This window comes from Lithobates pipiens, unplaced genomic scaffold (assembly GCF_037356315.1).
Source record: "Lithobates pipiens isolate NorthernLeopardFrog02 unplaced genomic scaffold, aLitPip1_a1.2 Scaffold_3, whole genome shotgun sequence".
In the NCBI taxonomy this organism is placed as follows: domain Eukaryota; kingdom Metazoa; phylum Chordata; class Amphibia; order Anura; family Ranidae; genus Lithobates; species Lithobates pipiens.
This window is the reverse complement of record NW_027507790.1, coordinates 101423802-101450768: the sequence shown is the minus strand read 5'-3', so window position 1 is coordinate 101450768 and position 26967 is coordinate 101423802. Positions and strand designations below refer to the sequence as shown.

At 42.8% G+C, this 26967-nt stretch overlaps 1 protein-coding gene across 2 annotated transcripts in view; it reads right to left on the bottom strand.

The window, feature by feature from the left end:
* Window positions 1-362: 362 nt before the first annotated feature.
* OSBP2 (oxysterol binding protein 2) overlaps window positions 363-26967 on the bottom strand; it is a 399907-nt gene continuing 373302 nt past the window's right edge. For both annotated transcript variants that reach the window (XM_077462100.1, XM_077462101.1), the window contains 3 exons: window positions 19775-19959; window positions 5624-5844; window positions 363-2288 (listed from right to left, as the gene is read on the bottom strand). In XM_077462100.1, the coding sequence (XP_077318226.1) occupies window positions 2146-2288; window positions 5624-5844; window positions 19775-19959 (549 nt within the window). In that variant the 3' untranslated portion in view covers window positions 363-2145. The remainder of the gene's footprint in view (window positions 2289-5623; window positions 5845-19774; window positions 19960-26967) is intronic.

Sequence of the window (26967 nt, the reverse complement as noted above, 5' to 3'; positions counted from 1 at the left end):
CTCCACTTATGCAGAGTGGACACGGACACAGCCTACTTTGCTCCATGGGCATTCAGATGTAAAGGGGCGGCTGTCTAATAACACCCAACTTCCCTCTGATCCAGTCAGACAGAGGGAAACGGATCCCCTTCTGTCTATTTTTGACTGATTGGATTGGATTGGAGGTGGCCGTAACTGGACACAAGTCCGTTTACATCTGCTGTTCCATAGAGGAGAAGAGGGTCTGATTGGGTCCACTTGAAAAGCGGACAGGCGGACCCGACTGGACTGCTTTTGTGAAAGGAGTCTAATGCTGTAAAGATTAAATATCTAGATGCAGATTCTCTTTGACTTAAACTGTAAACGTGACACCCCCCCCACCCCCCCACTTCCTTTGCTGCTCACACAATACAGTTAGCATTAACATTAATACTGCAAAGATACCTGTCACTGGCATGGGGCTGTATATATATATATATATATATATATATATATATATATATATATATATACGCGCATTTCAAAAGCCTCCTCAATAATAACATGCAATTAGTGGAATTAAGGCTCATAACAGGCTATTCACACCAGTAATAGTAGTGCCATTTTTAAGACAATAACAGCATTTATGCCCAGCACCAATTTGTAGGTTCTTCCCCCATTCCACATTCCAGCATCATAAAAAATTTGTAAGGGAATAGACAAAAGAAATCCCTTATAGGGAATATAAGATGTTTATGGAGGGGATTCCAGCTTGCTTATTATAGGATGTGGTCAAGCACAGTATTTACTGTATCATAAGACAAATTCTTCCCCCTGTCACCGTGTGTTTTTCTCACTCTAGACTTGCCAGCAGCAAGCCCCCCTTTTTCTGGATGAAAAGCATTCGGGGGATTCGATGACAGAAACTTTGTATGCAGTTCACAGTAGTAAATTGACTGGTTCACACTGGGGTCTTCTTGGTAAATGATGCATGATAAATGTGTCTGAGACATAGAGCAAGATACAGAACCATAGCTAGACCTGCTAAACAATATTATTTGCACATCTTGAGCAAACAAAATAATTATATTAATAATAATGCAATAATTATGCAATAATTCCTAACAAAAATCATGCAGTTTCATGACTTGCTTTTTTAAAAGGAACAGTCAGGATGGCTAATACCCATCACCAATGTGGACTAATGGAAGTACTTCTAATCACTGGGCATTGCTGGCACTTTGTGTGATGCTGAACAAGTGTGCTCTGCCCCAGAACAAAAATGACTTCTATTGGGTAACAGCAGCATCCTTTACAGAATGGAAGCCTCAGCTGTACCAGCAAACAGATGTCCTAGCAGAATCCCTTCAACACCACCTTATTAATGGCCCAGGTATACAAAGCACTGCTGTCCCATGACATGGCCATCTACTGTGCTACATACAGCTTCACAGAGAGGACTAGCTGATAGAAATGGACACAAATCTTTGGAAATTAATCAATAAAAGTGCACTAGTCAATTAAAAAATAAAGTGATGTTTTTACACAGTGATTTTTTTTTCCCCATGTATTTCTGAATTCAGCAAGCCATTGTTTCTTGTACAAAGAACTGTACAAATGGCCACTCACATGAAAAGAATGTCTGATATTTGCTACTGCCCATAAATAAAAGCACACTTAATTAATCATTAACAAGAATATACATATGAATATAATGTACATAAATAAAATTCCTAAAAGTACCGTCATTTCAAGTTCTCCTCGAAACCTAGGATTGTACATGAAAGAATAACTTTGGAAAAACACTACTGAAAAGCCCAGAACTATATATAGATATATACATTTATATGTGTGTGTGTATATAGCAAAACTTAAATTAAACGGCAATAAAATAAATAAGCTAATCTCCCAACTATTAGTTGCTACAAAAAGAAATTCTGATGTAGTAAAACAAAATTCTTTATCTTTAGAAAATGTTTCGGATTCCTGATCGTCGCACCACTATTTTTTACCCTCCCACTCAGATGCTTTGTGTTTTGGCATGTGTTTTGGTTTTCCCCTCAACTTTTTGTCATTGGAAGTTGGCCTTTGCCATCTGTTCCTGAGCGCTGTCATATTCTGGTCTGTCAGGCACTCTGTGTGCCCAGCTTGAGGTGGTGAGATTTGTAGCTTTTTTGTTGTCCTAAGTCAGAAAATATCAGGACAAATGGACCAGTCTTGTTTTTCTTTGCTCTCCCAATATCCTCCTTTGTAAACACACATGAGCTCCCCAGTGAAAGAGTCGACTTTCCGCTCAAACCACAGTGGCTGATATCCTTCATAGTCATTACCTGTATTGAATAAAAATTGGTTAGTAGGAACTGTGACAATGCTGCACAAAACCAATGAGGTTCTTATGACAACCTGTACCACCATTTCATCGTAAAACAACTGTTCTCCAACTGGGCTAGGCAATACTCCAACACCAGCTGAGCTGAGGGCTAGAATGTATATTCCTACTAGATTATATCTGATTTACGTGGATGGGCAAGGGTTTAGCTGAATTGATGCACAGGTAGTTTGTCATCTTCACTAATTAGAAGAGTTATTTCCAGCACAGAAATCATAATATTCTGTATGTCTCTTGGCAGAGAAGACTTTGAATCAAATAGATAATATCAGCAGATACCGTTCTTGTTTTCCTTTCTTGTCTGTAGATACAAACTCAATGTAAACAGTTCAGATCAGGCATGAGCCTGTAATTTGAGCAAGCCGCGATAAGCATTCTGAAAAGTTTTTGGACCAGCCAAGGCATGAGAATCACCTTTTTGGCCATCCAAAAACAGAAAGAGGCACATACAGACCATCTACTAGGACCAGGAATAATTACAGCCTGGTGAAGAATCCAAGATGGCGTTGGCAGCCATGTGTGTTCAGGATAACAGCAGGCATAATGAGACCAGAACACCTTGTCTTCAGAGCTCAGTGAGTCCTACACCCCATCACCTCATTGCTCCCCACTAAGGTCTCTAAATTGTTCCTCCAGAGGTAGCTCTAGAACACCAGGGAAAGCATATAGAGACTCACTGGTTGAGCTACGTTGGTACACAAAGCAATTTCTCAGACTTACCCACCGAGGCAAACTACTAAAAAACTAACACAGTATAACTAAAATTGAAGCTGAAATTAGAGACTAAATATGAAGACATGGTTTTCTCCCCGCAAGCTTTAAAGGATAAGACAATAAGGCAGGATCGGGGGAATTAAGGAACTATTGCAGCTTGGTGCTAGGTAAAATAGGAGTCACTGCTTCCAACATCAGAATTAGGGGGCTGTCAGAAGCCACTGAAGCAAAAGGCCTACAGCCAACCCTGATATCTTTAAACAAATCCTGCTATAGAGCCTAACACTGAAATAGATAAGGATGGAGACATAAGCTGTGGTAAATTGTCAAAATTATGTCCATAGACCAATTCAGGGAAAAATGGGGCTCATTTATAAAGGCTACCTGGAGGTATTCTCAACTGAAACATTTCTTTCATAGCTTGGGAAGCTCTTGAAAAACACTAGGCACACTGTAGAACGTAGAAAAATTATGTGTGGTGAGGATATAGGACATTAAAGTGTTACTAAACCCACAACAGTAAAATCAGTCTCTGTATATGTAGTAAAGCATGCTTGTTATACCACTGTGGAACCTAAGGGGTTAATCCTCCACATTGTGTAAAAAGACGGTTTGATCCTGTCTTCTCTGATCCTCCCCTACTTTTACTGTCCCCATCTGCCGATAGTACAGAGCACTGTGCACATGCTCAGTTTGGTGTTTCTTTCTGGGAGGGTGCATGTGATCAGCACAGGGCCAATAAGCACTGTCCAGACAGAGGGTCAGGGGTCATGCCACCTCATAGGACAGTCTGAGTAGAATGAAAATCCCTCCTACAAGCTTTAACCAGACACTGATAGAAGTCTCAAGACTGCTATATACTGCTGATCAGAAAAGGTATTTAGCAGTTTATATTTACTAAAATAATTGCATTTCCATGTTCTGTGTACTGTAAGAGACCAGATATAGTAAATACAGGGTCCTGGGTTTAGTAACTGTAAGCCTCTCATTCTTTTAGTTTGGAGTCACAACTGGATCTTTACTTTGTCAAGGAGAAGGAAAGAGATCTGGAAATTGTCCTGATGATAGTCAAAAAGCCAAAATAGCCAGGTGTTTTGCTTTTTGTATTTTAATGTTCTTTTAGTGAACCCAAGGAAGCTTAGAAGCTGGTACTTGTTTCACTCATATGCTTCAAAATTCAGGAGGCTTGGTTTAAACCAGGGGTCTCCAAACTGCGGCCGTTTGCTTGCCATTATCCAGGCCTTGGGGCACTATTCATCCCACTGATATGAGACACTGTTCTGCCATCTGACATCAACAATGGGGCACCATTTCTTCCACTGACACCAACAATGGGGTGATATTCCTCCCCCTAATACAAAAGATCGGGCACTGTTTACTCCCACTGATACCAGAAAATTTTTCTATTCCCGCTGGCCTCAGTCCAACCCCCTCTAAAGTCTGAAGGACAGTAAACTGGCCCTTTGTTTACAAAGTTTGGAGACCCCCTGGTCTAAACTATACTCTAAGCAGTACAGTGTACTAGCCTAGCTGGTATTAATGTATCAAAATATCTCAGCAGGCTGCCGGAGAGGTTGTGGTCTAGATGGAACATTTGTCCATCTTTGGTGGGATTTTTTCATAATCATCAGTATTTTTAATTCTTGACCTGATGGCACTATTGTTTTTTGATACCCCAATCTCTATTAAGAGCTACAAAAAGTCTGTAATACCTCACCTTACATACCTTATACCCATCTGATGAAAAATCAGCAGAGCCCCATCATTAATGGTTTAATAAAGTGAATGAGATTGTTGAGAATCAAAAGGGAACATATTGGCAATATGCATTCATTTTATGTCCACTGACAAACACAAAATGCTGAGTGCTCAAGGATTAGTCACAGAACCTAGCATACCCAAGCACCACACATTCAGCCCATTGTTTATCTGTGTGTATATATATATATATATATATATATATATATATATATATATATATATATATATAAATATACATACACACACAGTATCTCACAAAAGTTGCTAACATCCACCAGCTCCATGATGTCATCAAGGAGCAGTGGAAGAGGACTCCATAGGCAACCTGTGACACTCTGGTGAACTCCACGCCCAAGAGGGTTAAGACAGTGCTGGAAAATAATGGTGACCACACAAAATATTAAGACTTTGGGCCCAGTTTGGATATTTTCACTTAGGGGTGTACTCATTTTTGTTGCCAGTGGTTTAGACAACATTAATGCTTGTGTGTTGAGTTGTTTTGAGGGGACAATTTACACTGTTATACAAGCTGTACACTCACTACTTTACATTGTAGCAAAGTGTAATTTCTTCAGTTTTGTCACATGAAAAGATATAATAAAATATTTCCAAAAATGTGAGGGGTGTACTCACTTTTGTGAGATACTGTATATGGGCCCAACTGTATAAAAACTAGCTGTATATTAATATTCTGTGATAGAACTCTTATGTGCGAGTCTGTAGGATACACTTCTAGAGAAAAGGGTCTGCTTCTCAAGAACGACTCTTCATATTATAAATGAATAACAGAAGGTGATTTACCTTCTTCTAAAGCTTCTACGGCTTCTGCCTCTCGCCTTCTTCGCACAGCCCTCTGCTTCTCTTCCAGACGCTGCTTCTCCACGTTTGCCTCATCCCACTTGCCGTTCTCCATTAGCCTCTGGTCTGGTCTGTGTCGGCTATCGGTGGGGGCAGTGCAGTCATCAGGCTCATTAAGAGTCAGTGCAAGTTCAGAGAAAAAGTACATATTCTCTGCATTCTCTCTGAAAAACAGCAAAATAAGGGAAAATATATTTAAAAACAGTACACCCATATCTGCCTGGCATATCCTAGAGCAGGGGTCCAGTCAAAATTAAAAGTCAGCAGATAAAAATACTGTAGCTACTGAATTTTAATAAACAGGTACTCACCAGCCCAGGGATCCAGCATCATCGTCACCCGAGCCAGTTCTTTGGGTCCCTGGGACAGCCATCTTTTGTGTGGGAAGCCAGCAGTGACTTCCCACTGGCTCACAGCCAGCTCCCCACTATGTATGTGTGTGACGTGCTGTGCTTTCTAAATGGTCTGCCGCCTCCTGCGACATGTCCCAGGAAATATTGTGGGTGGGGCAGCTTCCACGCTGCTTAACTAGGCAAACAAGTGGGAGTGATATCTGTCAGAAATAGGCATGTACAATATATACTGTGTGTGTGTGTGTGTGTGTATATATATATATATATATATATATATATATATATATATATATATATATATATACATATACATACACACACACACATATATGCTGTGACAGTTGGAGATGCTATCACTGTAAAATTAGTAGTTTGGGGGGACACAGGGTGTGCACATGGCTTGGTGCAAGACTGCAGAGCATAGATGTGGACTGGAGAAAACTGCTTTCACAGCTTTCTCCAGGTTTTGATATTTCGCCATAGGGCTCTGTAGTTTGGAGATTCCATAATGTCTTGGGTGAGACGGGATCACCAACCCTGTGTCCAGATTTTGTGGAGGACCAGCAGGGTCAGGAGGAATCCAGGCCTCTCCAGGAGTCAGAAGAGCTGCATGAGGCAGCCAGAGCATGATTGTCAACAAGTGACAATAAGTGGCCTGAGGATAAGGCTGCTTTCACACTGGGGCGGTATTCAGGCGTTACAGCGCTAAAAATAGCGCCTGTGTAGCGCCTGAAAAAAACCGGCCCCTTTCACTCCAGTGTGAAAGCCGGAGGGCTTTCACACTGGTGCGGTGCGCTGGCAGGACAGTGAAAAAAGTCCTGCTAGCCGCATCTTTGGATCGGTGAAGGAGCTGTGTATTCACCGCTTCTAAACCGCTCCTACCCATTGAAATCAATGGGACAGCGCGGCAATACCGCCGGCATAGCGCCGCTGCAGCGGCGCTATGCGGGCGGTTTTAACCCTTTTTCGGCCGCTAGCGGGGGTTAAAACCACCCCGCTAGCGCCCGCAGACCGCAGCTAAAACGACGGTAAAGCGCCGCTAAAAATAGCGGCACTTTACCGCCGACGGCCGCACCGCCCCAGTGTGAAATGGGCCTTAAGGCCTGATTGGTGGTGTGTGTTATGCCCCATACACACAGTCAGAAATTCCAATGGAAAAAGTGCAATCGGATTATGTTGTGGAAAAATCGGATCGTGTGTGGGCTCTATCTTTTTCGGTCAGAATTTCCGACGGAAAAAGTTTGAGAAATGGATCTAAAATTTTCAGACTTTTTCCGATCGTGTGTAGAGAATTCCGAAGCACAAAGTGCCACGCATGCTAAGAAAAAAATTTGGAGATGAAAGCTATTGGCTATTGGCCTCTACGTAGTCCTGTTGTACATTTTGTACGTTACCTCATTCCGAAAGATCTGATTTTCCGACAACTTTGTGCAACCGTGTGTATGCAAGACAAGTTTCGGACAAAATCCGTCGGAAAAAATCTGATGGATTTTGTGGTCGGAATGTCTGACCGCGTGTATGGGGCATTAGAGTGTACCCTTCAGCACCAAAAAACTTATGGTCTGTGGACCAGCATAACCATCAGAGGTACTGCTAAAGAGAGAGCCAGGTGGACTAGTATTTTTGGTTGTATTTGCTAGAAAAGAACCCCTGTGAGGGAAACCTTTATGTTATGGACTTTTATTTGCCTTTTTAATAAAAAAAATAGTTACCATGCCCGTTAAATATAGTTCCTGGCTGGCTTGAATCACTGACAAACGCATCTACCACAGGAGCTAATGGTCCCCCATGTTACAATACATATACTATATATAGTATGACCTGGTCCTATTGAAAATAATGTGACACTGTGAAACTAAGAACATTTTTAGCAAATACAAAAAACATCTGTTAATCCACCCAGAAATGCAGTGTCCTGTTTTCTGTGAGCAGCACCAAAGAATATCTTCCTTCCTAGCTAACTTCTGTAAACCACCAATTGCCCTGCCCCCAATGTAATGGAGATGAAGAGATATGGAAATGTTTGTAGTCCATAAGGAGAGCAGCCTAGGGCGACAACTATGATTCCCTCTATAGCTATAGCAGAGGAGTTATGTAGCCACCCAATAACAAGAAGTGTGTTATTTTCAGGATTACTAGGTAAAAATAAAGCAAAAGAAGCTTAAAAAAAAAAAAGAAAATGAATGCAGCCACCACATCAAGTACTTGTAAGCTGTGATAAGTTACATTTTTGGTTTTGGGTTTCAATACACTTTAAGTACTGTCTACCCAGAATGATTTTCATCATGTTATAAATACGTTTGTTTAATATTGCCCATTTTATTACCTAATGTAAAAAGTAAAGATGTAAAAATGTACACTATTAACCTTTTGTGACACCTTAGAGCAGAATTCTGACATTTGTCCCACAATTTCATACATTTTAATAAAACTGGGCAAAAAATTTATTTTTTATAAACTTTAAAAAGAAAATAACTGAATAGGAAAATTGGAAGAAAAAGGGAAATTCTCCTAAGGATTTGTCAGCAAGGGATTGAGAGCATGTATGTGAGCCACTGCAGTGTGCTTTCCCTCAGTGTGCACTGCAATCAGCTGAATCCTTAGGCCGCGTACACACGGGCGGACTGTTCGCCCAACTTTGTCCGCTGAACAGTGTTTGGGCGGACAGTCCGCTCGTGTGTGGGCTTTCAGCGGACAGTTTCAGCGGACAGTTGGACGGACAAGGTTTTTCGGAATTTCCGAAAAACTGTCCGCTGAAACCTTGTTTCAGCGAACAGTCCGCCCGTGTGTAGGCTTGTTCGTCAAACAAAGTTGCGCGCATGCTCAGAAAGGATTTTCACGCCGAAAGCTATAATGCAGTGTATAGGACGTCGTATTTTTCGTCCCGTCGTACGTGCCGTTCACGTCATCGCGCACGGTTTCAGCAAACTGTTCGTCCGTCGTGTGTGGCCATGTCCGTCCATGCTAAGTTTGAGCGGACTGTTTGCCGAAACTGTTGGACGGACAAAGTTGGGCGAACAGTCCGCGCGTGTGTACGCGGCCTTAGTATTGGATATTGGATTCACATATATTTGCTTATGGGTATGTACGGTGTGTATACAGTATACATTTGTATTCATTTAAAACGGTTGTTTTTGGATTAAATCTGCATAGCGAAAAAAGTAGTGTGTGATTATATATTTTACTCCGTTTGTTGTTGCAGTGTAGAGAGGGAGAGAGCTGCAATCATGAGACGATCTTCTTATGGGAACTAAAGACACTACGGAGGCTAGACTGGATTGTGAAGAGTGGTTGAGTTGTTTAATAGTTAAAGCGCTTCCCTTTCTTTTGATTTTCTGCAAAATTCTGAATATAATGTAATATGAGCACATTCTTTCACCCTAGGCAAAGACTCGTTTTGACAACCCCACCTGAGAGAGAAGGCCTACACAATCACGTAGATGAGGTTTGAGCGATTTCAAGCTTCACTTCCATAGCGGATTAGAAAGGCCGCCACTGGGAAATAATAAGTGAATCAAGAAGCGGGTTTTTAATAAGACCTGCTTCTGTGTGCTGCTCTTTCTTCCTGGCAAAGCTCCTCCTAATCCACCACAGAGGTGAGGCTTGAAAAACTATAGGAACACTATGGGACTGTAAAAGACCTGGGATGCCTTTGGGTGCCCCAAGGAGGGTATTAATGCGCCATACATAGTCAGCTGCGGTGAACAATGGGTTTGGTTAAATTGTGGCAAAAGAAGACTCGTACCCATAAATTATGCTTAGATTAATAAAACAAATGTCACTCTAAAAATATGAATGTAGCCTTCCTTAAAAGTGGACTGAAGTTCCTGTTTTGGGCTGCAGGGCCGATGCAAGGATTTTTTTTTCCTACACAGGTGAAGGTGCAATTTGCCTCTCCCTGAGGCCCTATTCACACATGCACCCCTTGGCACCAGCCACACGCAAATATGCGGCCTCTCTGTGCCTGGTCCTTGGTGCCGAGAGGCCACACATTTGTGTGAATTGCTGTCACAAGAGCTGTGCCAAGAGCGAGGGCGATGCGTGCTCCCGGCACAGTTACCAGCGCCTAACTGAAATCTCCCCATCACAAGCAGCAAATTACGATGGTCACGTGATCTTAAGCCCCACCCCCGGCAGCATAAACCTCTTAAAGGGCCAGGAGACACCAGCGCAAAGTGGTTAATTATAAATTGCATCCTAACTACAGCTAGCAGATGTATATTTTGTCAAGGGCCAAAACGCTCAAAGCTCACCGCCAGTAAATGTGCGGGAGCTTTTTTTGTTGCACTTGTCTCATGTAGGGCAGCTTATTCAAGTGAAAGGGCTGCCCTATGCGCTTTGACAAACATTAAAAACAGGGGGTGGAAATGTGTGTTTCGGCTATGCCAAGTGTGAATGAAGCCTAAAGCAGTTTGCGCCCCCCCCCCCCGAAGTTTACATTTTTTTTATCATCCAGTGCAGTCTCCTGTCATCGCTTAAACGCTCAGGTCTATGACAGCCATCACTACACAGATGTGACAGGTACACTTAGTCCGGTGTGTGAGGCTTGGGCCTGTCTATGACAGCAATTACTGAGCAGGATGGACAGGACAGATCCTTGGACCCCTCATCTACTCCATGGCTGGCCAGTGATCAGACTGGGCTGCAGCACGGAGTGGGACATACTGCCTGGTCTCCACTACAGGAGTTGCCAGTGGCCTCACCGGAAGAAGAACGGAGCTGAGGAGATACAGCAGAGATCCCAGATGGCCTGGGGGAAGCAGGAGAGAGCTGCGGTATCCCTCCTAATGCGGTGCCCAGGGCAGATCCCAACACCCCCCCCCCCCCATGGAGATGCACAATTCAGCATTCTTTTTTATATGCTACATAATTTTCATTACAGATATTGTTAATTACAATAATTGCTACCATAATAAATATCCTGATATATTCAGCCCATTCTAGAGTATGACTGGGTTCACACTGGTGCGCTGCATTTTGACAGCAGTATGAGTATATGCACGGTTTACGTGTGTTTTTACCCGCAGTCCCATTGACTTCTATTAGGTTGTGCATTTTTGCTGTGCTTTCTGAATGCGTACCAAAAGTCCTGCATGCTGCGTCTTTGCTATGCCTTCGGAAAATGCAGCAAAAATTCACAACCTAATAAAAGCCAATAAGACTGTGTCTAAAAACGCAGTGAAAACAGTGCATACACCCGTGCTGCGGCCAAAACATAGCACACTAGTTTGAACCTGGCCTAATTGTCAGTTCCTAATGCAGCTTATAAAATGGAAGAATCTAATTTCTTACATCAGCACTGTCTCTGTCCTTTGTTAGACCTCATTGTTGCCCTCATTTTAAATACCTGCCATTAAAGCGGTTTCATGAAAAATAGTCTGTCAGCAAAGGTTAATGAAATCCGTGTGCATGCAGCATTGGAGGGAAGCTGGCTTATCACAATGCTTATATACAGTGAATCAATGCAGAACATTGCTATTTCATAGTCTCTTCAAATACTGTACATAAAAACAAGACAAGACAGAACCTATATACTGTATATTAGCACTATAAATGTGATGAGCTTCATTAGGAAAAACCTATATTCAGGAAAAGATACAGGCTGCCATTGATGACCTTTCTTTCTAAAAATGCCAACTTCCTTCCTGCCATGCTGATTTAAAGACTTCAATATTTGGAGTCACTTACCTAGGACAAGTATGCAGATCAGGTGTTATGACTTCATGTTCCATGCTTTTTCTGGGTCACTTTGCTAGATTTCTACACCCAAGATATGATGGTGCATTTTGCCATTAAAAGCCACTGCAGTCAATTAAAACTAGCTGCAACATCTCATGCATATGTGTTCTCATATGCACCTGATGTATTGATATATGCATAGAGTAGTGCAGTAAAATTATGTCTAAGAACTAAAAAAGTAAAGCAAAAAAATGTAGGCTTCTTGTTGAAGGAGCTAACAGGACTTTGAGACATCTGCTAAATATGCATTGGTCAGCCATAACATTATGACCACCCACCTAATATTGAGTAGGTCCCCCTTTTGCTGCCAAAACAGCCCTTATCTGGTGAGGCATGGACTCCTCTACACTTCTGAAAGTATGCTGTGGTACCAGGCAGCAAACTTCCAGTAGCAGATCACTGCTCTCACTACCGTGCCATCAAAACATCCTGGTGCCATCTCTTCCCCACGTAAGCAATGCACATGCACAAAGCATTCCACATGATGTATAAGAAAATTTGATTCATCAGACCAGGCCACCTTGTTGGATTAGTGCAGTCCTGATGCTCATGTGCCCATTGTAGGTGCTTTTGGCTGTAGACACAGGTTATCACGGGCCCTCTGACTGATTTGCAGCTACGCATCCCCATACACAACTAACTGCAATGCACTATGGGGTTGATTTACTGAAACAGACGAAAAACAAGCTCTGGACTGCCGCACTCTTCAGAAAACCACTTTCTTTTATTGGAAAATCACATCACAGCTCAACAAACACAGCGAACAAGGAAAAATTGCTGATGTTTCGCACTAGCTGTAGTGCTTATTCATAGCCTATGGCTAGCCTATGTAGTGCTTATTCATAGCCTATGGCTATGAAAAAGCACTACAGCTAGTGCGAAACGTCAGCAATTTTTCCTTGTTCGCTGTGTTTGTTGAGCCGTGATGTGATTTTCCAATAAAAGAAAGTGGTTTTCTGAAGAGTGCGTCAGTCCAGAGCTTGTTTTTCGTCTGTTTCTAGTGGTAATAGCCAGCACCTGTGGCTTCCCAGCCGAGAGACAGTTCACAGCCTGCATGTGTGCTCCTGGAGTGGTGAGATCCCTTCTTCTTCTTGATTTACTGAAACTGGAAAACTTAAAATCTGGTGCAGCTGAGCATGGTAGCCAATCAGCTTCTAACTTTAGCTTGTTCAATTAAGCTATGGTGGTAATACCTGAAAGCTGATTGGTTTCTATGCAAAGCTGCATTAGATTTTGAACTCTCCTCTTCTAGCAAATCAACCCCACCTTTCTATCAGAACCAATATTAAAGCTGAACTTCACCCAAAAGGGAAGTTCTGCTTGTTTGCACCCCCCCCCCCCCCCACTACCACATTTGGCACTTTTTTGGGGATGAGAGGGGTGCGGGTACCTGTTTTTGACAGTTACCTGCTCCCACTTCCCTTCAGATCCACGCTTTGATTTGTGCGGAAGTTTAACCCCCTGCCTTTCCCCCACAGTCTTCTGGGACACATCACATCACATTGGCTTAGGTGTGGACATCCTGGATCCCTGGACAGGTAAGTGTCCTTATATTTGGACTTGGCTGTCCATGATCCTGCTGCCAGTTTTCCTTCCTTGGAACACTTTTAGTAGGTCCTGGCCACTGCAGACTAGGAACATCCCACAACAGCTGCAGTTTTGTAGTTGCTCTGACCCAGACTTCTAGCCAGTACAATTGGGCCCTTGTCAACTTTTCTCAAATGCTCACAATTGCCCATTGTTTCTGCTTTCAACATATAAACTTCAGGGATAACTTGTTCATGTGCTGCCTAATATATCCCACCCATTGTCATGTGCATGTGCCATTGTCACAAGATAATCAATGTTATTCACCTTACCTGTCAGTGGGCATGAAGTTATGGCTGATTGATCTTCTTATCATGTTTGCCCTTATACAAAATGGAGAGCCGCGCACACACGATCGGAATTCTCGTCGGAAAAAGCCCTGATGGTTTTCCCGATGGAATTCTGATGGAACTCCACTCAAGCTGTCTTGCCTACACAGGGTCACACCAAATTCTGATCTTTTATAACGCGGTGACGTACAACACGTGCGACGGGACTAGAAAAAGTAAGTTCAATAGCCAGTAGCCAATAGCTTCTGTCTCGTAGTTGAATCTGAGCATGCGTGATTTTTGGCATGTCGGAATTGCATACACAAGATCGGAATTTCCATTTTTTTTTTCCGTCAGAAAAATTGAGAACATGCTATCAATTTTTGGCTGGTGGGAATTCGGACAGCTAAATTCCGATGGTTGCATTTTCCGATGAAAAGCTCTCATCAGTCTTTTTCTGGCTGGAATTCCGATCATGTGTAGGCGGCATTAGGCTAAATTTAGATGTGTGGTTGAGGGGCAGTAAAAATGCACCCTCCAAACGCTCCCTTCTTAAGTTGAAAATGGCAGCAGAAAGGGTGGGGGGGGGGGGGGGTTAAATGCTGTGGTCATAATTTTTCATGCAAAAACTACCAAACATATCAAGCTTGGCAGGCAGCAAGCACACTGGACGCAACCCATTCAACAAAACAGGAAATGTGGCATGCTTGTCAGCAAAAAAAGGGGTTAAAACAGGCAGTGTGGAGGTGTCACATCATTTCCTCACCACCTGTCAATTACCTTTGAAAAGCTATTTGAAAGCACCACACTCTTCAGAAGAGCATGTCCAAATCTACCCTAGAATGCAACTGTGCCTATACTTTGAGACTATGCATATACAAATATTTACAATTTCCTACCAAACAGTAGATAGCTTTGAATCAGGCCCTCATCTCTATAGCTGCTTGTAATGTAAAGCATCAGTCTCAACGATAATCAAAGATCACAAAAGAGATGCTGAAGTCAGGTTTCAATCAGTTTCTAACATCATAGAAACATCCACTGTTAATTTAAATTAAAAAGCTTTCTGGCTGTCAAGATTTCTCCTCCACTGAAAAAAACGAAGACGTGCTTCTGTTGTGAATTTTGAAAATGTATTTCTCCTATGTGCCTATAGTGACAGAGGTAAATGAGAGCTCATTTTAAAGTGCTTTTACTGCTTCTTCATAATATGTAAATATTTAGTGTCCATGGTCTGGGCACAGGTTCACTTTAACATTATCTTATTTGAAATAAACCTTGCATGACAGCGGCGCGCAGGCCAACGGCGATATGCCGCGAGTGGCGGCTCCCATGTGCATGCACGACGTCATCGCGGCTTCGCTAAATGACTGTGGCGGAGCGGCGAGACCCACCGAGAAGATGGATGCGCCGGACTACAGGGGACAGCAGTGACTTCGCTGGCTCCTGTGTCAGGTAAGTGACACATAATGGACTACTATGGGATGCATAGTAGTCCATTATGCTTTACCTTTGCAGGGAATGAAAGAGGAAGTAAACTCATCAGGGTTTACTTCCTCTTTAAAGAAGCACATCTGCTCAAAACATTTTGTGGAAAAATCTGCATATTTTGCAAGACAATAACATCTCTCAAGTCCTTGATTCTAGCTGATGAAATGAAGGCCCCTTGAACCGCTTTAGGAAAAGGGAGCCTTGACTGAAGAGAGCATTGCATTACAGTGGGAGTTGATCTAAATCAAGGAGGTTAAGTGGCTCTGTTAGTATTGGCTACCAGGACACGAGGTGATGGGGCAGAGCCTGAACTCTGGAAAATGTACACTGAGGCACGTCCTTCTGACATGAGGAGATTCAGCTGACAGAAGAGTTGTCCGCCCACACATCCTGATGTTCTGTCTTTATTGGCTGTTTTGACCTTGCAGGCAATTGACATGGTTGTAATGGGCTATGCCCTCATGTTAAATTCTGGGGTGAGTCTAATGCCTGTCTGGCACTGATGGTAAGGACAAACCCTCTTAGACTTGTTCCTATCAGTCCAGAGAGCATACACTGGGAATCATTCAGGAGACCAGCAGGTGGTGCTGTTTGATTGTTGGAGCGAATCCACAGAGCAACGTGGTGTCTGGAAGGAAATAAGTGTGTGAGCTGCAGACCAGATCAAACCCCCCTTGAGACTGGGAGAAGTGGCGGGTGCAGACCAGATCAAACCCCCCCCCCCTTGAGACTTAGAGAAATGGTGGCTGGAGACCCAAGGGGACTGTGAGAGGCAGTGGAAGGGGTGACGGAGGAAAGAGGAGGTGGTTTGACTGGGAGAGAGACCGAGGGGAGCATGAGGTGACAGGTCTGACTGGGAAAAGCGGCAGGTAAGTGTGCCACGGACCGGAGGGGGAGAGTGACAGGCAGACAGGGGAGCGGTGGAAACAGTAACAGGCAGGCTGACCAGGGGAGACCATAGGCACTGACAAGCCCTGCAAGTGTTCCTGGAGAACTGGGCCGACCTCTCAGTCAGTCACCAGCTCTATAAAAGGGACGACCTGCATCTAAATGAGGAGGGTGTAGATCTGCTAGGAGTGAAGATGGTCGATAAGAGGGGCTTTTAAACTAGGCGATGGGGAGGTAGAGACAGTCAGCGCAGAACATATACCAGAGGGTAGCATTGGGGGCATTAGTGGCAGGTTGACTAAAGCACATAAACCTGAGGTAAATATAGTAAAAAGTCCTATTTGCAACACCCAATAAGAAGACAATAAGCGACCGGTCTAAACTACGTGCCATGTTCACCAATGCCAGGAGCCTGGCAGAAAAGATGGGAGAATTAGAGATACTGTTGTATGAGGAGGATTTCGATTTTGTGGGAATTTCAAAGACCTGGTTCAACAGCTCTCATTAATGGCTGGCAACCATTCAAGGGTATACCCTTTATCGCAGGGATAGAGAGGGAAAAAAAGGGGGAGGGTTATGCCTGTATATCAAAAATAATGTACAAGTGAATGTGAGACATGACATCAGTAAGGGAGGAGGTGGAATCCTTATAGGTAGAGCTCCAAAGGGATGAAACTAAGGGGAAAGTAATATTGGGAGTATGCTATAGGCCCCCTAACCTGAGGGAGGAGGGGGCGACGGACCTCCTATCACAATTTGGATTAGTGGCAAGGATGGGAAGTGTTATCATAATGGGGGATTTTAATTATCCAGACGTAGACTGGGTGGAAGGAACCTGGCATTTGTCTAAGGCTTGCCAGTTCCTAAATGTCTTGTAGGACAATTTCATGGGTCAGATGGTAAACGCAACAAAGAGTTACTAGACCTACTGATTACCAACAATACAGACCTGATCATGGATGTGGAAATACAGGGCAATTTAGGAAACAGTGATCACAGGTCAATTAGCTTCAGTATAAATCACACAAATAGGAAACATAGTTACATAGTCAGGTTGAAAAGTCCATCTAGAACATAAGGGGAAAACAAAGACATTGAATTTCAAAAGAGCCAACTTACCTAAACTAGGAACCTTGCTAGAAATGTTATTTGGGATAAAATCTTAGGAACAAAGGAGAGCTGGGTCCCTTCTTTGGGGACGGATATCGTTGTTATGGCAGCAGCTAGCTGCCATAACCCCGGTATCCCCGTGTTCAGCCGGCAGTCAACTGCAGGACAAAAGTGGTCTCTGTGGCGGATTCGCCGGGAGATCACTTTTATCGGTGGCGGGAGAGGGTGCCCCCCTCCCGCTGCAAACCGGTGCCCTCCGCTGCTTACCTGAGCCGTCGGTAGCGGCAGAGGCGATCGCATCTTGTCAGGGATGGAGACGAGTGAGGAGAAGATGGCCCCCTCCCGTCTCCATACCATAGCAGGGAGGAAGCGACGTCAAAACGTCACTTCTGCCCATACTTCTTAAAGGCACATTTTTTATGTCATTTTTTCAAAATAATTTTTTTTATTTTTTTTGCATTTAAGTCCAAATATGAGATCTGAGGTATTTTTGACCCCAGATCTCATATTTAAGAGGTCCTGTCATGCTTTTTTCTATTACAAGGGATGTTTACATTCCTTGTAAAAGGAATAAAAGTGAAAACATTTTTTTTTAAACAGTGTAAAAATAAAAGGTAAAATAAATAAGAAAAAAAAAACAAATTTTTTAAATGCGCCCTGTCCCGCCGAGTTCGTGTGCAGAAGCAAACGCATACGTGAGTAGCGCCTGCATAAGAAAACGGTGTTCAAACCACACATGTGAGGTATTGCCACGATCGGTAGAGTAAGAGCAATAACTCTAGCCCTAGACCTCCTCTGTAACGCAAAACATGCAACCAGTAGAATTTTTTAAATGTCGCCTATGGAGAGTTTTAAGGATAAAAGTTAGTCGCCATTCCACAAGCCGACGCAATTTTGAAGCGTGACATGTTGGGTATCAATTAACTCGGCGTAACATTATCTTTCACAATATAAAAAAAAATTGGGCTAACTTTACTGTTGTCTTATTTTTTAATTAAAAAAAAAGTGCGCTTGTAGGCCCTTGTACACATGGTCGGACATTCCGTCTGATTTTTGCTGACGGATTTTGTCCGAAACCAGTGTTGTATACACACGGTCGGACAAAGTTGTCAGAAAATCCAATCGTTCAGAACGTGATGACGTTCGTTCGTTACGACTACGTTCAGGCTAGTAGCCAATAGCTTTGGTCTCGTAATTTGATCTGAGCATGCATGGCACTTTGTTCAATCGGAATTCTCTACAAACGATCGGACAAAGTCCGATCGGATCATGTTGTCGGAAAATTTTATATCCAGCTCTCGAACTTTGTTGGTCGGACATTCCGACGGAAAAATTCTGATGGAGCCCACACACGGTCGGATTATATGACAACACGGTCTGATCGGACATTTTCCGTCGGAGTGTGTACAAGGGCTAAGACCGCTGCACAAATACGGTGTGACAGAAAGTATTGCAACATCCGCCATTTTATTCTCTAGGGTGTTAGAAAAAAAAGTATAATGTTTGGGGGTTCTAAATAATTTTCTAGCAAAAAAAATGTTTTTACATTTTAAACACAGAGTCAGAAAAAGAGGCCCGATCCTTAAGTGGTTAGGAGCATATTAAATAAGGGCATTAGCCAGTGTATTCCATTGGGAAATACATTTAAAAGAGCGAATAAAAGTCCTGGGTGGTTTAACTCCAATGTAAAAATGCATATAAAAGCAAAGGAGAGGGCCTTCATAAAATAAATGGCTGAGTGATCATCATCAGCATTCAAACTTCACAAAGAATGCAACAAGAAATGTAAGGGTGCAATTAGGGCGGCTAAGATAGAACACGAAAGACATATAGCGGAAAATCCCAAGAAATTCTTTAAGTATATAAATAGTAAATATGGGAGGACAGACCATATTTGCCCCATAAAGAATAGGGAAGGGATTCTGGTTAAAAAGGATGGTGAGATGGCAAAGGTATTGAATTTATTCTTCTCCTCAGTCTTCGCAAGGGAATCGGGGGCTTCTGTAACCAAAACCGCAGTGTTTATTCACATGACAGGTCCAAGGGTCCTTAGGGAACTCAGTCAAGTAATTGCCAGACCATTGTTCCGAATTTTTACTGACAGTCTACTGACTAGAATGGTACCAGCTGACTGGAGAAAAGCCAATGTAGCACCAATATTTAAAAAAGGGCCAAAATACATCCCTGGGAATTACAGACCTGTTAGCCTAATATCAATAGCATGCATTATACAAGATTTTAGTAATGAAACTGGTATCATTAGCAGTAATCAGCATGGATTCATGAAGAATCGTTCTTGCCAAACCAATCTATTAGCCTATGAGGAAGTGAGCTGCCATCTACATAAAGTGAGGCCCGTAGACGTGGTGCATCTGGATTTTGCAAAAGCATTTGATACAGTTCTCCATAAACGTTTACTGTACAAAGTAAGGTCCATTGGCATGGACCATACAGTGAGTACATGGATTGAAAACTGGCTACAAGGGTGAGTTCAGAGGTAGTGATAAATGGGGAGTACTCGGAATGGTCAAGGGTGGAAAGTGGGGTCCCCAAGGGTTCTGTCCTGGGACCAATCCTATTTAATTCAGGGGTTCATAAACGACCTGGAGTTCAATCTCTGTATTTGTGAACTGACAGTTCACGCTGCGAAGACTTACGGTAGAGGGTATTTCTTCCATAGTAGCTTTGGCGGAAGGGTTTGGTAGACGGTTTTCTGTTTGCCTTCCCCACTTCCATTGCCTTGACTACTCTGCACAATCTTTGCACATTCCATCTTTTCATCCCATGTTCCTGACAGGACATAATGTGCTTTTCCATTTGCATCAGTCACGACCCCAGTGACCTAAAAGAGACCAGTAAATAAAGAATAAAGGATGACTGAGTGTTATACATAGTCAGATGCAGGAGGGAACACATGCATTTACCTTTAAATTTACTAGCCCTGATACTGATCCACAAACAAGTATTAACTTTGTATGTATATAATTGCATGCCATATAGAAAGTAGACAATACATGGCATATAGGAGAGTAGATTATGGATGCCATTAGAGCTATAGATGCCATATAGGAAGTAAACAATACACAACATATAGGAGATAGACAATACACCACCAGCTTGTCCTATTCACAGGAATTTATTAGCCAGGTACAGAATTCCTTATAACTTGACAACTTGCATACAGAAAATGTCATTAGTACAGGACATCAAGCTCTATGAATTAATTTTGCTTTATTTGGAGGCATTTTTTACTTATTTTTTTTAAGAAGTGATAGTAGCATAACTGGTCCATTATATTCCAAGCTTTTATACACAGCATTTCCTCCAGCTGCTGAAAAACACTAGTTAAAAGGGAGGTTACATAAGAAAAACAACGGTACAGTGCCTTGCAAAAGTATTCACCCCCCTTGGCTTTTTATCTATTTTGTTACATTACAGCCTTTAGTTCAATGTTTTTTTTTTTTTATCTGAATTATATGTGTAGCACTGACCCCCGAAGAAGTGGATGGTTTTCTTGGGCTTACCGTTTACCTCCTCCGCCTTGTAGCTCGTCGTTCTTGTCTAGGGGTTCCCGAGGTTGATGGCCCCATAACTGCAGAGACCGACACCTGGATTCCTTTTGGAATTTTTATTTTCTTAAAACGTTGAACAGAAACACAGTCTCTAAGTTGGGAATAGAGGGTATTGGTATGGAAGCTCAGGTACTTTGGAAACTGCTGACACTTAATAAAGGTCTCTCTCTAGGTAATCCAGGGAATAGCCACTCGCAACTGGATATTTTCACTGTCGGATAAATCCTGGTGTATGGACTTAGCAGCCGACAAATGACTCAAACTCTAGCAAAGTCTCTGACACAGATTTGGTTGCAAACTTTTAGATGAACACAAAAAGTCTCTCACCGGAACTTAGTTGTAACCGAAGGATGAAAGTAGGAACCTTCTTACAGTACCAGTATCTTGCAGCCGGTCCGGCGATACCGTAAGAAATGTGGATTCAATTAGTGTCTATACAGCTCAACATCCAGGCTCTTACCGAGCAGCCAGCCTCGTACGTGGCCCTCTTCCGAAGAGTCCTCTCCTGGTTGCATGACGAATTGCTGGGCATCTCCAAAACTTGAGACAGCACCGGACCACTTTAGAATCATCCTTCCAGTTACTGTGCCTCGGACTAGCCAGTTCCGAGGCTCGGAAACAGATGGATCCGCACCCCAGGCCATGAGGGCCTCTGGGGGCTGGTCAGGAGGACCAGGATCATGGAGTCAGAACATACTTCTGGACCGGAACCCAGAACCATGTGACTTCAGCACCTTAAGTAGAATGCACAGCAAGACAAACGCACCCACTGATTGGCTCTGGGAGAGAGATTGGTACACAATACGTCCAACCAGACTGCGTTCCAATGCCTATCAAAGGTGCTAACTGCTCCTATGACCAGGCAGAACATTAGTAAAGCCCAGCCAAACTGATGCCAAAACCACAATTTAGAGCAATTAACCCCAAAACTCAACTACAGTCTTGGGAAAAAACTAAATTTACAGACATAGCACGTACTCTTTAGGAGTACCGGCGCTACATATGTGATGGATCAGAACACAATAGTCTAAGTTAGTGAAGTAAAATTAGAAAAATATACCGTATTTTCCGTCGTATAAGATTACCTTTTACTCTTAAAAAACTGGGCAAAAAGGAGGGGTCGTCTTATACGCCGGGTCCGCTGCTGGGATGCCTTCTGGATGTCCGGTAATACTGTATGTAGCTTCGGCTACATACAGTATATACCGCTGAGCCAATCCCAGTGAGCGATGTATTCAAATGAATACAGAGCCTGCTCGGATTGGAGTAACAATCTCTGCCAAACCGAGCAGGCTACACACAGTAGCCTGCTCGGATTGGCTTTGAGAGTCAGAGAGGCGCGGGCTGATGATGTTACAGCCTCTGCCAATCCAAGCAGGCTTTGTATTCATTAATAGAATACATTGCTCGCCGTGATTGGCTCCAGCACCAGCAAGAAGGAAGAAGGAAATGGCTCCAGCAAGAACGAAGAAGAGGGCTATGAAGCGTCGGAAGCCTCGGAATGGGGGGGGGGTCATCTTAAACGGTGAGTACGGGCAAAACATTTTAAAAACCTGTACAATTAGGGGGTTGTCTTATATGCTGGGTTGTCTTATACACCGGCAAATACGGTATACAAAAAACTGTTTTTCAGAAATCAAAAAAATGATAATTGGCATGTGCGTATGTATTCACCCCCTTTGTTATGAAGCCCATAAAAAACTCTGATGCAACCAATTACCACCAGAACGTGCAGAGCCAACTTCCTGGCCGGCTCTGCATGTGCGGTTGCGAACGCGCCTGAGCTCATCCTTAATTGTAAATATCAACTTTTTCTAGCCTTTAGACAGTTGAGGTCACACATGATCCTACCTTAGATATTTTTGTGGCAGCTGGCACTGTATCTCTGAGAAAACTGTCCTGATCTCTCTAATAGTCTCACATCTTTGCTGTTCTGAGTGTTTTGTAGCTAAATAGATTTTTAGGGATTATAAGGTATCTTGCATTCTATGTAGTCAATATCTCAGAAATGTCACTATATAGACTTATTGGATTCTGTCACTCAAGGAATACAATATTGATGCATGTGTTGACACGCATTGTGCTGTAATCACAAACCTTAGTGTGACAGAATGACAAAGGAGGGCACTAATTGGGGCCCACCTGCGTGAGACTGTGGCCAGCACACCTTTAATAGGGTCTATAGCTTAGGGGTTAATGGATTGTATTGTAACTGTACTGTTTGCCCTGACGTTGTAAAGCTCTTCACAATATGTTGGCGCTATATAAATCTTGTATAATAATAATAATAATAACAATATTGATTTCTGCTGACCACAAATAATTCTTTAGCTTAAAAAAAGCAACAGAACAAAGCAAAAGCAATTGGCTGGCATTTGTTGGATTTATTAAATTCCCAAATTAATTCCTTGATCCAGTTACACTATAACCTTAGCAATATATTCAGAAGGAAAGATCTTGTTAAATGCCAGGCCTCCCCTGTCTACAAGAAGCCGTGTTCTGAAAAACACACACTTTTAACAGTAAGCAAACAGGGACACTGCTGAGAAATGAATGTACATGTTTTATTCTACAAGGCAGCAACCAGCATGGGGCAACTGTATTAATGCCTGCCGGGGTTCACTGCACAGTGCTTGATCAGTCTGCTTGATATCATTTCACTACACCTACATAGCTGTTCTGAAACACTTTTGTGACCAGAGGTAATAATTTCCCATGTCAACTTTAGCAGCATAAGTATGCCTCTTTGACTAACTAAGAACTATTAGCTTAACACATTAGTCTAAAATGTTTTAAAGGCGAGGTATAACCAAAGCTATTTTGGTTGTACTTCTCCTGTTGGTAACAGGAGTGTAGTTTGTCCTGCACTCCTATTACCTGTTTTCAGTCCACAGCGGGCAAAAGTCCTCTGTTGGCTGATGTCATTCAGCCAGTCCAGGCTTGGGAAAGATCCCGACTTTAAAGTCGGGATCCACCCAGATGCTTGGATCTGCACCTGACTCAGCCTCTTACTCATCCGCTTAGAGCCTGAGCTAGTCCCTGCTGCCCCCTCCACAGCCCAGCACTCCAGTGAGCACTAGAGGGGCAGAGCACAGTGCTGATGACTGACAGCCCAACTCTCTGCTCAGAACAGAGGGGGAGAAGTAAGCGATCAGCAATGTTTGATCACTCAGTTCTCACTGCAGAGCCGGCAGGGTACAGATGCAGCATCAGATCAATGCTGTATTCACCTAGGTGAGTATAAAGGTTTATATATATATATATATATATATATATATATATATATATATATAAATAAATATATGTGTACCAAAAGACGCACATACACACACACAGTGCAGTGCTACTACAGTGATAATTCAATGTTATACTTAGTGCTATGTATACATGCAATAAAATTCTAATTCATAGAAAATGTATAATAAATGCCCCATAAATCAATATTAATCTTGATAGTAGTGCTCCAGTGTTATTATCATATCACCGTGCTTCTCAATAATTCTTATTGCTTGTGCAAACCACCACCAGCTATTTAATCTGCTCACCTCAAGGATGAGTCAGGAAGACGCAAACGAACTCTTTATTTTCACTCCCCAAATGTCTTTTCTTTCTCTCAGGACTCAGCTGTTCACTTTCTCCCTTTCACGATCTCCACTCTACCCAATGTATCCCTCACAGATAGAGGGTTGATCTCCAAGATTATTCAGCTGTTCCTCCACTTCAATGGGCTCATGTTTCGTTTAATCAAAAACACAGCCGACATAGTGCTCTCTGCTATAAAACTTTTATTTAAAACACTGCTAAAAGAGGACACTTACTAGATATAAAAGCAAAAAAATTGATTGTTACATGTATTGAGAGCGTCCGCTCGCTCACCACCATGGCTGTGCAACGTCAAAGGCTCAGTTCCTCTCCTCTGCACATGTATCGACCTCTGAATGGTCCCCCTGGAGCACTACTATCAAGATTGATATTGATTTATGGGACATTTATTATGAATTTTTTATGAATTAGAATTTTATTGAATGTATACATAGCACTAAGTATAGCATTGAATTATCACTGTAGTAGTGCTGCACTGTGTGCGTATGTGTGTATGTGCATCTTTTGGTACACATAGACACACACACACACACACACACACACACATATATATATATATTTTTTTAAGTGTAGTGATTTTACTTAAAGTGTATAGCGGCTGCAACTTTACACTTGATTCATTTAGGGTGGCGCTGATTGTTTCACACATTTGTATATCTAGGTTTTTGTTTTTTTAAGTCCATACTTCTCTTTTAAATTCAATTTAAATATTTCTCATGATAAACCTACTAAAACAGCAGTCCTTAACCATTTTACATGTGTAATTACTTTCTACTTGTTATTGAATTATTTTTAAGCTATAGAAACAATCACCCCTTTCATTAATGTAGCACTAACCCCCGAAGGAGCTGCTGGTTATTTTTGGGCTTACCGTTACTTTTCGTTCTGCTTGTTTCACATCTAGGGGATGTCCCGTAGTAGATGACCCGGTAACTTGAGACTGACAATAGATCCACTTGAATGGATTTTATTTGCAAACACTCAAACCATTGAACAGTCTTTCAACTTGGGATCAGAGGGTTGGAAAGGAAAGTTCAGGTACTCTCAATGTCAAAGTCCAAAAACGTTAAAGAACTTGCTTACTTTGACTGCATCCAGAGAATAGCCATTCGCAGCTGGATGAGCACTCAGGTTGGACAGTCCCTCTCTCACAAGGCCTAGCAGCCAACCAGGTGTTTACTCAGGAACAATGTGTTAATCACAGACGTTGTTGCAGAACACTTGTAGGATACCTGGATCTTTCAGCCTGCTTGCCAATATCCACAAGACAGGATTCTCTCAGTTACTTCAGCCCTTCCAGGCTCTTGTTAAGAAAACCACCCGTAGGTGGTGTTCTTCTAAAGAGTCCTTCCCTGGAATGCTCGACGTTCAATGAGTCTCTCCCGAACCGGAGACAGCACCCATCCACCTTGGAATCCTTCCTTAGTTCCCTTGCCTTGGGCTAGCCAGCCCCGAGGCATTAAAGTCAGGTGGATCCGCACCCCAGGCCATAGCCTTCCTGGGGGCTAGTCAGGAGGACCAGGACCATGTAACCAGCACAGAATACTGGACCGGAACCCCGAACCACGTGACGTCCGCATCTTAAATATCCTCTCCCAGAGGGCACAGCGAGAGGGCCACTCCCACTGACCTGACTCAGAGAGAGAGTAAATTAAACGCAAACCAGACCATAGTTTCACGTCTGCCACCAGAGACAGCGCCTCCCTGTGGCCAAGCTGAACATCTCACAGCCCAGTCAGACTGACACAGAAGTCAAATTTAGGCAAATAGACCTAAACCAAACTGTAGTTTGGGTAAAGCTAAATTTTGAAAAACACATAGCGTGTGCTCTTCAGGAGCCTGCCGCTACATTAAAATTAGCTCTTACTTACTGTGGTTACCTTGGCGTGTTACACATGAATATGGTTGCTAAACGGATAATGGCAGCTAATGGCAGTTCTGACATGTAAAACTATAATAAATGTAGTTGTACCTAATCAGACAAATCATAGAGCAGTCTTCCTCAACACACATTTGACTGCTGTTTAATAAAAAAAACACAATGGGGTTTATTTACTAAAGCTGGAAAGTGCAAAATCAGGCTCACTTCTGCATAGAAACCAATGAGCTTCCAGGTTTTATTACCAAAGCTTAATTGAACAAGCTGGGGTAAGAAGCTGATTGGTTTCTATGCAGAAGTGAGCCTGATTTTGCACTTTCCAGCTTTAGTAAATAAACCCCAAGATGTACTCTGTTTTAGGTGCAGTTATGTCTTAAAAATACAAATCTGGGCTAAAATACTTTTTTATAGTCTCTAAGGTTTAGATCTGTCAAAATAACCTATTTAAAATGTTGTTTCATTTCCTGCTGCAGGAGGACTGCTATTAGGCCGCGTACACACGGGCGGACTGTTCGCCCAACCTTGTCCGCTGAACAGTGTTTGGGCGGACAGTCCGCTCGTGTGTGGGCTTTCAGCGGACAGTTTCAGCGGACAGTTGGACGGACAAAGTCTTTCGGAAATTCCGAAAAACTGTCCGCTGAAACTGTGTTTGAGCGAACAGTCCGCCCGTGTGTGTGCTTGTCCGCTGTACTTTCGAAATGAGCGGACTGTTCCCGCTCGGAAAGTCCGCCCATTTCGAGCGCGTGTACAGGTAGGCGGGGCCCGCGAAGGAGACGTCGCTGGCTCCGCCACCTGG